At 47.2% G+C, this 11003-nt stretch overlaps 1 protein-coding gene across 3 annotated transcripts in view; it reads left to right on the top strand.

Annotated features, from left to right (window-relative positions):
• The window catches only part of Gramd1b (GRAM domain containing 1B), a 237937-nt gene that overhangs the window by 72354 nt on the left and 154580 nt on the right, over positions 1–11003 (top strand). For 2 of the 3 annotated variants that reach the window (XM_013346230.2, XM_005347130.3), the window contains exon 2: positions 461–1318. The exons of the other annotated variant lie outside the window; for it this stretch is intronic. In XM_013346230.2, the coding sequence (XP_013201684.1) occupies positions 942–1318 (377 nt within the window). In that variant the 5' untranslated portion in view covers positions 461–941. The remainder of the gene's footprint in view (positions 1–460; positions 1319–11003) is intronic. 3 annotated transcript variants of the gene reach the window in all.

The following is an 11003-nucleotide window of genomic DNA, read 5'->3' as shown; positions in this document are numbered from 1 at the left end:
GAGAGAGAGAGAGAGAGAGAGAGAGAGAGAGAGAGAGAGAGAGAGAGAGAGAGAGATTCCGCTGAAAAATCCCCTAGTTTTCCCTCAACCCTGTATCTTGGGTGGTCTGAGAGTGTGGGCTGAATCCATTGATTCTCCTCCCCGCCCCCAGGGGGGGTGAGCAGGGAGTTTGCTAACCAGAACTGCTCGGCCAATCGTTGCCCTGAGAAAGTTTGGATTGTGCTCTTATTTCATTAGGCTGATTGGAGCAGCCTTGACTCGGAGGTAGAGTCCCTCCCCAAGGGATTCCGTGTACAGTTACACGGCTGTCGCTGCCTGTGCGTGCGTGTCCTTTCAGGATAGCAACCCACTCCCGCCTCAACCCCCAGCTCCACCTCCTCCACCTTTTTTGCTTTTATCTAGTGTCTCCCTTGCTCTTTCTCTCTCTTTTTCCTCTCCCTCCTACCACTGCCTCTTCCAGCCCTCCACGCTCCTGCAGCGCCAAGCCGGCTCCCCAACACAGTCTGCTGAACGCAAACCACTGAGAGTTTGCTGCGCAGCCCCTTGAGGCCCGGGGCTGCCGAGTCCAGCTAAGGCAGAGAAGCCGGCAGAGCGAGCCAGCGCAGCGGAAGACAAACACGCGGGCGCGTGAGGGAAGCCCCAGGAGGGCAGCCGGGTGGCGAGGCTTGGCAGGAGACAGCCGCTACGCCCGGGGTCGCCTCTCCCGCGGCGGACTGCGTGAGGAAGCGCGCTCCGAAAAGTTCTAGACCGCAGGAGGCGGCGTCCCCACCAGTCCCCTCCTCGCGGCGCTCCAGGAAAAGGAACTTGATCTACTGGCAGGCTCGAGCTGCTCGCTGAACGTGAGAGCGGATAGTGCCACCGGCCCCGGGGTGGGGAGCCGCGAGTGGGAGCCGCTAGCCAGGCTTCAGGTGGAGGGCACCGGGCAGCTGCCAGGGACCCCGATGCCGGCAGCTAACATGATGGAGAACCTGCAGCTGCCCGCTCTGCAGGTGCCCGAGCCGCAGGGCGCGCCCGAGGGCAGCGCGGTGTGGTCCAGTTCGTCCACCCCCACGCTCCGCCGCCGGCGCTTTAAGATGCGCCGAATGAAGAACGTGCAAGAGCAGAGCCTGGAAGGTGGACTGGTAACCCCAGATCTACCCGGCGTCCTGGCCCCGGGCAAGGAGTTCCTGCAGCTGCCGTCCATTGAGATTACGCCCTCAAGCGACGAGGACACCCCGTGGTCCAACTGCTCCACACCCAGCGCGTCCCCGCGCCGAAAGCGCTTCCTGCTCCGCAAGTGGCTGCGGGTGAGGGAGCGGAAGGAGTGCAGTGAGAGCAGGTAGGTCCCCGTTTCTCTCTAGCTGTCCTCCCCTGCACCTCCCGCCCCTCCCCAGAGCCGTCTAGGGCCCCAGGGCATTCTGGTGGAAACTTCCGGGACCAAAGCTGGAGCTTTTCACGTCACCAAGGCTCAGGAGCTGCCAGGGCACCAGGGCTAGAGGTTTTGTCTCCACAGCTCAGGACTAGGGACTTGATAGGCTGACATAGATTCATGCTGCGTTTCATCTCTTGATCCTCACAGCAAGAATGAACAGTAAAATAGCATCAGTATTTGTTGAGCCCTTACTGGTGCAGACTATTGTAGTAAGTGCTTCTCCCCGCCTCCAAATTCTATCCTCAGGGAAACTCTAAGGTAGAGAGAGTGCTGTGATTCCATTGTACGGGTGGAGATGGCCAGGGCTAGCGAGAGAAGTTTAAGTGGCGCCTCCACGTGGAATTCCGAATTCCACTTCACTTTTTGTTATTTTTCCTACGTTAAGATGCTCATACAGATCCAGATGCCTAGGCAGAAGTGTTCATCACATATCCTACCTTGTCAGAGACACGTCTCTCGATCACCTTGCCAGCTCCAGTTTTGCTAGGTAGGTGTTTGCTGCCCACATCCAAGAACTGGTGTGAAGCTTGCAGGGTAGTTACACATCAAGCCTTGGTGGGGTACTCCTTCAGGAAGTTTCCATGGTGCCATAGAGTCCCCACTACTCTTGAATCCCATGCCCCACCCGCATTTGCTTTGAGTCTCAGGGGCTATGACTGTTAGGAGGATGTTTGTGCTGTTGGGGGGGGGGCATTGTTGTTGTGGTTGATGATGGTAACTAATGAATCACTTTAATGGGGATCATTTCATTCACCCCGTTTGTGCAGCCTCATTCATGTTCACTTAGGAAGCATTTATTGAGTGGCTCTCAGGAGCTCAAGCGTGGCACCAGCTAGTGGTGGTGATGCTGAGAAGGGTTTCCAGGATGTGAAGGGATGTGGAAGCTAAGTGTGATAGGACACTAATGCAAAGAAATATCTGCCTAACACAAAGGCGCCCCCAGCATCTCCAAAACAAAATAAGTAAATGAGACTGTGTGATACCTGCGTGTAATCCTAGACCTTGAGAAGTGGAAGCAGGAAGACTCTTGGAGTTTCAGATATGCGTTGGTCACCTGGAAAGGATGGCATCTCAAAAACCCAAACCTAAATGAAACAAAACAAAAACAAACCAATGCACCAGGTAACAAAAAGAAGTTGAGACGTGCAAGTTTCATTGACATTAAAGCGATGGGGCCATTGTCACCTGCAGTGGTGGTGCAAGAAAAGAGAAGCTTGGAGACATAGAAGAAGCCCTGGGAGGGAGAGGTTAAAACCATGACAAGTGCAGATAGGATAAAGAAAACAGCGAGAGACTTGTGAGGTCAGGTGCATAAGATGGACTAAGGGAGCACTATGGTGAAAATCGAAAGAAACTAGCGTGTGTGATGTGTCTTCGTGGTGCTGAGGGCTAGGCTTGGGTTATGCGGGAGATGACCCTTCTGAGTCTTGGGGCTCCTCCCAGTGATTTACCATGAAATCTCTCTCCTGTTTGCAGTGACTGCACAGTTTCTCCCAGTTATGGCTTTGGGGGCAACAGGTCTTTCTTTTCTGCATTTTTTCTTAGAGTAGAGGGAACTGAGGATTGATGGGGGTTAATCACAAGCTAGACCAGCTTGTCAGCTCAGGTACTTTTTCCTCAAATGTGCGAGACCCGAAAAGAGGCATTGACATCCTGCCACATCTACTGAAGACAAAATATAGAGGAGAGAGTCATCCATTGCTAGCTAACGTAGGCAGGGGGAGCTGAGCAAATGGAAGGAAGATGTTTCTGATTTTGAGTTATTTAAGGGTATGGTAGAATATTATTTTTTTATTGAAGTAGGAAGGATAATTTTAAAAATAGGAAGGTTATTTTACCTCCTAGGTATAGCTTAAGACAGTTTTTTTTTTTAATGTGCTGGCATATGGGGTTGGAAGAAAATGTATGTCTTCTCATCTTTTGGTATCCATGGAGGTTGGCTCCAGGTCTTTTTGTAGTCACCAAGTTCCTTATATAAAGTGTCATGCATGGTATTTGCATATAACACATACATATTTTCCCATAGCTATAACTTTTCACTGTGCACGTGTGTGTGCATGTGTGTGTGTGTGCGTGTGTTATAGGTATGCTTGTACACGTGGAGCTCAAAGGATAACCTTCAGAAAATGATTTTTCTCCTCAACCATGAGGATTCCAGGATTTGAACTTGGGTGTCCAGGCTAGTGGCAAGTGTCTTTGCCTGCTGGTCCATTTGGTGGCCTGTGTTCATACAATTTAAGTCATCTCTAGGTACCTTCTCATATGAAGCACAGTGTAAATGCTGTCTAAATAATTGCTGTGCTGTATTATTTGGAGAACAAGGATGGGAAAGGAAGTCTGTTTCTATATGTGCATGGAGGTGCAGGTCAGTAATCCAAGCATTAGAGAGGCTGGAGCAGGATGGCCGGGAGTTCAAGGCCAGCCTGGATGATACAGTGAGGTCTAGTCAGAAACAAAGTCCACATATGTTCAGTAAAGATAATTCTTTTCTGAATCCTTCTATCTCTAACTGGTTGGATCTGTAGATTCAGAACTGGGAGATACAGAAGGCCAACTGCATATGTAGAAAAAGGCAGACTGAGCTGGGGATGTAGGTCATCTTTGGCTATATAGTAGATTTCAGACCAGCCTGGACTCAATGATGCAAACAAACAAATGATAGCAAATCAGAACCAGAGTCAAAGCAATGCAGCATGGAGTATATTGTCCATATGCATCCATCCTGTTTCCATTGCCCACTACCTGCCCCCTGGTGGTGACCCATAGGTGTTCATGGATGATAAACAGTAAGTTCCTTTCCTCTTTCTGAAGTGAGAGTCTCCTTATTCACAAGTCTGAGAACTTTTTAGTGGGGAGATGAGTCTAGAGATGAGTTATTTTAAATGAAATTATTGAAATATGATTTAGAAAAGTTGGGCGTGGTGGCACATACCTTTAATCCCAGCACTTAGGAGGCAGAGGCAGGCAGATCTCTGTGAGTTCGAGGCCAGCCTGATTCACAGAGTGAATTCCAGGTCAGCTAGGGGCTGTTATGCAGAGAAATCCTGTCTCAAAAAATAAAAATAAAAAAATATGATTTAGATGTCACACAATTAATCTTCAAATCCTAATGAATTTGAAGCTAAGCATCTAGCTCAGTAGTAGAGTGCTCACAGTGCATGCACAGGACCCTGTGGAAAACAGTACTTAATGCCAGGATGGAAAAAAAAGTAATTAATCCATTTTTTTATATTGATAGATGTGTGTACACATCCACACAGTTAATTTTAAAAATCTTTTTGTCAAAACACACACAGCCATACCATTTAGCTAGCACCGTCAAGCCCTCAACCCCCCCCCAATCTGGATCACCGGGTTTAGATACCCACTAATTTCCTTTTTATAGACTGCTGAATTTGAGAAGACCAAATGTCTATTGGCGATGGAAATGGATGGCTATCTTACTGTTTTCTGTTGCTATAACAAAATCCTTGAGACTAGATAATTTTATTTATTTATTCATTCACTTATGTATTGATTGAGACAAGGTCTCATGCATCCAAGCTTGGCCTTGAACTAGTGATCTTCCTGCCTCTATTCCCTAATGCTGAGATTACAAGTGTGTGTCATGCCTGGCTTTGGTTTCTTCATATACAAAGTGGTATTAACTCAGTGGGAGTCAGTGTAGGTTCTGAACAATGAATAACTCGGTGGGACAAGCTCTTAGAGTCAGTACTGTCCCAGACCAACAATGACAATAAAATGTGAAGAATCGAATTAATGCCTGCACGTGTTTTCAAATATCCCGGCCAAAAATGGTTGTGGGAATTGTTTAAAGCCCAAACTGAGCATTAGTGTCTTTTATGGCCTCCTGAATTCTGGGAGAAAGTCAGAAGTCAGACAAAGCCATGTATCCCAGGATGCTTCTTAAGAGAGGAGAAGAAAAGCTGGCGTGGGACAGGTGGGTTGGGCAGTGGACAACTGCAGCCTGTTTTTCTGGAGGACACAGAAGAATGTCTTTGTTCTTCTCCCCTGTGCATCTCCTAGCTGTCACCTTTTACAGCATCTCTCACTCAGTCAGCCTGCCCCGGTTTCTGTAGGACATCCCTACCCTGTACCTGTTGCTCACAGTCTAGCAGGCTCTCTTTGTTTGGCTCCATCTGACCTTTGGTAATGGTACCCACCAATTCTGCCCAGTCTGGTGTGTTAGGCTATGTCTGTGGTGCTAGGATAGCTGGTTGGTTGGTTGCAGGTATATATCATCGATATGTTTGTCTTGATTCTCCATTGCGTTTTCTGATAGTTGCAGGGAGCAGGGTGAGTTTGGGCATCCAGACACTCTACTCGATCCGACTTTGCTTGGTTATTATTTCTATAGTACACACTGCTCTGTGTGGTAGAGAAAAAGAAACTCACATCCCTCTTCCCACAAAAGAACAAAGCCATGTAGAGGAGACTGTAAACGGTTAGCACATATGGAGTAAGCAGCCAGCGCAGGTAGGGTTAAGGAGCAAAGACTTCCACCAGCCCCATAATTCCTTGAGACGGGGAGTAAATCTTACTTTGTGGCAAGATGCCTGTTAAGTGTCTTAAATTCATGATCACTGTTAATCCTCACAACAGTCACCTGAGATAGGCTTCACCGGGGGAAGAACCTGCGGTAGAGGAGATTAACTTCTTCCTGGTCTAACAGGACCAAGGTTAGGATGTGAACAGTGTCTTCGTTCCAATCCCGGGTTCTCTATAGTCCTGGCCTGCTGACCTCGCGTGCTTGAGAAGGTGTAGGTGTGGAGAAGTTGCTTATGAGGCAAGATGGGAATTCTGGAGGCACGGGAAAGCTGCTGAGCGAGTCTGGGTGGGGGACGTGTGGGAGGCACAGCTGCGTGTGGGCAACGATGATGGTTTAGGCCCGACTACCCCAGGAAAGGCAGCCTGCCTTTGCCTGTAGATGTGGTTTCTAGATTAAAATAGTTTGTGGAAACTGAGAAGTGGAGATGGAGCCCTGTGGGCTGATTCACGCCGGCCAGGTTCCTCTGTGGGAGCTGGTATTTCGAGAGTTTCCGTGGTTATGCGCTCAGCCAATCACAGGAGACCACGATGTGCGTGGGACCCGATGAGCAGGCGATAATCCCACCCCTCTCGGGTAGTCCCTCCCAGACACTGTGTAGTCCCCAGTTGCTATGCTAGTCGCTGATGATGGCGTCTGGCTTACTCGGTTTTCATTAAGGCGCCTGAATGGCTAAACTGCCAGCAGGGAATTTTTCCTCCTGACCCTAGTGAGTAAGCTGCCAACTCTGGAGCAGGTGTTCAGAGGCTGGACGTGGTTGCCGAGCTGCCGTGTGTACATGAGCTTTAGGGAGACTGAGGGTTTTCCTGGCGCCTCTGCCTTCTTGGGATTTGATTTCCCTCTTATATAGCCCAAAGTTGTGTGTGACTTACCAAGGGGCTATTTACCTGGGGTGAAGGAGAACATAGTTGAATTATGTTGGGGCCCAACAACATTAGAGATGGAAGGGAGTACCTTCTCTCGGGGGGGGGGGGGAGGGTTAAAACCTCTCCCAGGCAGGTGACCCAAGCCTTTAATTCTAGGACTCAGGAGACAGTGACAGGCGGATCTGACTTGGAGGCCAGCTGTGTCTACAGAGTGAGTTCCCGGACAGCCAAGGCTAGACAGAGAAACTGAGTCTTGAAATAAACAAACAAAAAACAAAGCAATCTCCCCAAAACAAAACAAAAAACCACTACCAGCAACAGCTAACGGCCTCCCTCAGGAATACAGAATGAAAATGAAACCCGAGCTTTCAAGCGGGAGAAAGGAGGCAGGATGTGGAGGCTTTGAACTGATGAAGAGATTTCAGACAGTGGTCGGCCACCCTTGGCTTCCAATGGCAGCCATATGTCACCTCCAGAGGCAATATTGAGCAGGTGATGTAGCCCAGTGATAGAAGGCCTGCCTAACAGGCATGAGGCCCCAGGTTCAATCCCTTATACCTCAAAAAAAAAAAAAAAAAAAAAAAAAAAAAAAAAAAAAAAAAAAAAAAAAAAAAAAAAAAGAATAAGAATAAACAACAATAATAAATAGTGAGGTAGTATTGATTTGAGACATTCCTGTTTTCAACTGTGTTTCTGGATTTTTGAGTTAAGTCACATAGTTTAAAATGCTAGAAAAAAACGTGTCCATGCAGAGCTAAGGCTGTTCGTTAAATAAGACAGTAGTGAAAGGCGCGCGGGAGGGAGGGGGGGGGAATGACACGACCTCAGGGTATTTCCCTGAATACCCCAAAAGAGAAAGAGTTTTTGTTCTTGGTTAGATGCTGTGAAGTTTGCTCAGATTCCTGTCCATTCTTCCTGGTCCGAGACTCAGAGGGTTGTGACTTGATCTGAAGGAAAGATAAGGAAATGAAGTGACAGGGAAGCCTTAGAGGCTCACTAGCTGAGACTCAGACCTGGGACCTGAAGTCTTGGTCAGTCCCTAACTGGCTCTGGCTCTCAAGCACCAGGTTCTTTTTTTTTTTTTTTATTAAAAAATTACTTTATTGGGGCTGGAGAGATGGCTCAGTGGTTAAGAGCATTGCCTGCTCTTCCAAAGGTCCTGAGTTCAATTGCCAGCAAACCATCTGTAATGAGGTCTGGTGCCCTCTTCTGGCCTGCAGACATACACACAGACAGAATATTGTATACATAATAAATAAATAAATAAATATTAAAAAAAGAATATCGTAATTAAAAAAATCCTTTATTAATTTTTAAATTTATTTTACATACCAACCACAGTTTCCCCTCCCTCATCTCCTCCTGTTCCCTCCCTACACCTCCCATCTGCCGCCCCCTCCAATCCACTCTTTCTCTGTTCTAAAAGGGGCAGGCCTCATATGGAGAGTCAACAAAGCAAGGCTTATCAAGTTATGGCAGGACCAAGCTCCTCCCCCCTGCATGAAAGCTTGGCAAGGCATCTCAGCATGGGGAATAGATTACCAAAAGCCAGCTCAAGCGCGGGAGACAAGTACTGATCCCATTACTAGGGACCCCCACAGCACCAGGCTCTTTTTAAGGCCTCTCCCTGATGCTGATAACACATTGCATCACTGGGGTGGAGCCTGTCCCTGGCCTGGAGCTTCTACCTTGAGGTTTGACCACAGCTGTTTGCTGTCTTGCTGCTCTGGTTGGGAGTTTAGCCATGAAATGGTGGCGCTGAGGGCAGGAAGGAGATAAATAACATCCTCTTTTCTCACCTCTCTTTTGGTAAAAGAATTTGTTGGAGGATCCAGCTTGGGTCTGGTCTATTGAGGTATGCAGGATTGGATACAGTCACTACCACAGAGTCCCCATGACTGAATCTTGGTGGCTTTATCAGAAGGAGAGGCACAAAACAGGGACATTTTCTTGGTCTTTGGATTGTGCTGGATGTGAGCCCTTGAACCTTAAGAAATGAGAGATAAATAGACTTTGGAAAAGTAATGTTAGCCTGCTGCAAGCAGTTTGTTACAGCAATGGAAACGTTTGTAAAATAGTGACCATGGTCTTATTTGTCCCAGTAATGAGGAAAATGCAGAAAGGCAATGCATGGCTAATCTAGTGATACTTTTTGTTTGTTTCAGGCAGTCTCTTATAGCCCAGGCTAGCCTTGAATATGCTATGGAGCTGAGGATGACTGTGGACTTCACTCCCCTCCCAATGCTGGGATTACAGGGTGTACCATCATGCCTAGCCAGCGCTCAATTAATTTATCTAACACACAGGCACAGTCTTGTTTTACAACCCACGGTAACCTAGACTACAGAATTCTGACTGTTCTCACACTCGCAGCCCTCCTGCCTCAGCCTCGAAAGCGCTGTACTGTAGGTGTCTATCACTACACCCAGCTTAGTGGTGCATTGTTTCAGAGTTCTCCAAGGTTCTTCCTGCCTGTCGTTTTAGAAGAAGTCACTTTTAATACTGTTTAAAGTCAACAAATATAACCAGTCTAATAGAATAGCTAGCTAAGTACAAAACTTAGGACAGTAGGAAGGAGCAAAATAGTTTGTAATCTTGACCCTGAGTGTTGTATTTGCCATATTATTTTCTAGTGTTCTTTTCTTGTTCAGTGTTTCCTTCCGATTGAGGGACCTTTGGAGTTATAAATCCCCCACTCTAATAAACTCAGTGTATCAAAGGGTCACATGATTTGTAAAAGACCCTCTTTTCCCTGCTGATTCTGTGGGGTTTAGGAACTCCCTGACTGGAACCTGGGGCAAAAGTCACACATACTCTGTATTATACCACAGGCCATCCCTGGAGTTTGCATCATGGGTCTCTTGTAACGGTCTTGGAGAAAGAAGTTCAGAGTCAATAGTACATTTCTAGAAGCCCGTTGAGTCACTAGTAACTAGCCTAGTTAGTTCATCATTGTGTCAGGCAGAAACATCTCCCAGTGGAGGCCACTCAAGTTTGCAGTTTTCCATTTGAACTTGAGGGGCTCCAGCAGCAGGAGTGGCCTCAGTGACATAAGACTTTGCTGGTTCAGTGTCCGATGTGAGTGAGCCGAGCACAGGTGCACAGCTTCTCTTGAGCCTGTGCAGTATTGAATCTAACACCATCATATAGCTTCAGTGTTCATTTTTACTCTCTGGCCATGTCCCTTCTTCTCAATATGTGTCCAAGCAGTCCCCTTTAGAAGGAACATTGGACTCCGTCACCATGTTGGTACAGACTTCTGGTTGTAGCGCCAGTCAACCCATTTGTTCCCCATTTGTAGGAAGTAGGGTAACTAGGGGACCATCTTAAATATATAACTACATTTATTGTTGTTTGAACCAGTGTATCCCTAGTCAGCTTTGAACTCACTATGTCACTAAGAATAGCCTTGAACTTCTGATCCTCTTATCTTGGTCTCCCCACTATGTCCTATATTTCATGGTATTGAGATTAGAACCCAAGGCTGCCTGGATTGGAGACAGACTGAGTTACATCCTCCATCCTGGCTGCATTCACCCCTGCCCCGTGTGTGTGTGTGTGTGTGTGTGTGTGTGTGTGTGTGTGTGTGTAAGAGTGCTTGTGCACAAGTATGTATAGACATGTGTGCAGATGCCTGCAGAGGCCAAAAGAGGGCATTGCATATCCTAGAACTGGGATTGCATATCCTTGTCGTGGGCTATATGATGTGGGTTCTGGGAACCAAATTCCTGGAGCAGCAAGCTATCTTAACCGCTGAGCCATCTTTCTAGCCCCAGCTGCTTGAATCCTAACCTCAGTTGTGCTGGATATGGAAGCACAATGTGCCTCATGAGGACTGCAGGAATTCTGACAGTGGTTCTACAATATAGTTAGTTTCTTTGGAATTAGCCATGCTTCCAGCACTTGTGATTGCAGTCCTGATCATGTTACTACTTTTTCTCTTCCTCCTCCTTGTCCTCCTTCTTTGTGATAGGTTCTTTCTATTATATAGCTCTAGGCTGTCTGGGAACTCACTATGTAGATTAAGTTGGTTTTGAACTCACAGAGATTGATCTGCCTCTGCCTGCCAAATGCTGGGATAAAGGTATGTGCCACCATGTCCTGTTCCATGTGACTTCTATATCAGATAAGAAAAAGAAAGTTGAAACTGTATAAGGAAAAGAAGAAGGAAGAGGAGGAG

This window comes from Microtus ochrogaster, chromosome 5 (assembly GCF_000317375.1).
Source record: "Microtus ochrogaster isolate Prairie Vole_2 chromosome 5, MicOch1.0, whole genome shotgun sequence".
Classification (NCBI taxonomy): domain Eukaryota; kingdom Metazoa; phylum Chordata; class Mammalia; order Rodentia; family Cricetidae; genus Microtus; species Microtus ochrogaster.
This window is presented reverse-complemented; position numbering and strand designations above follow the sequence as displayed.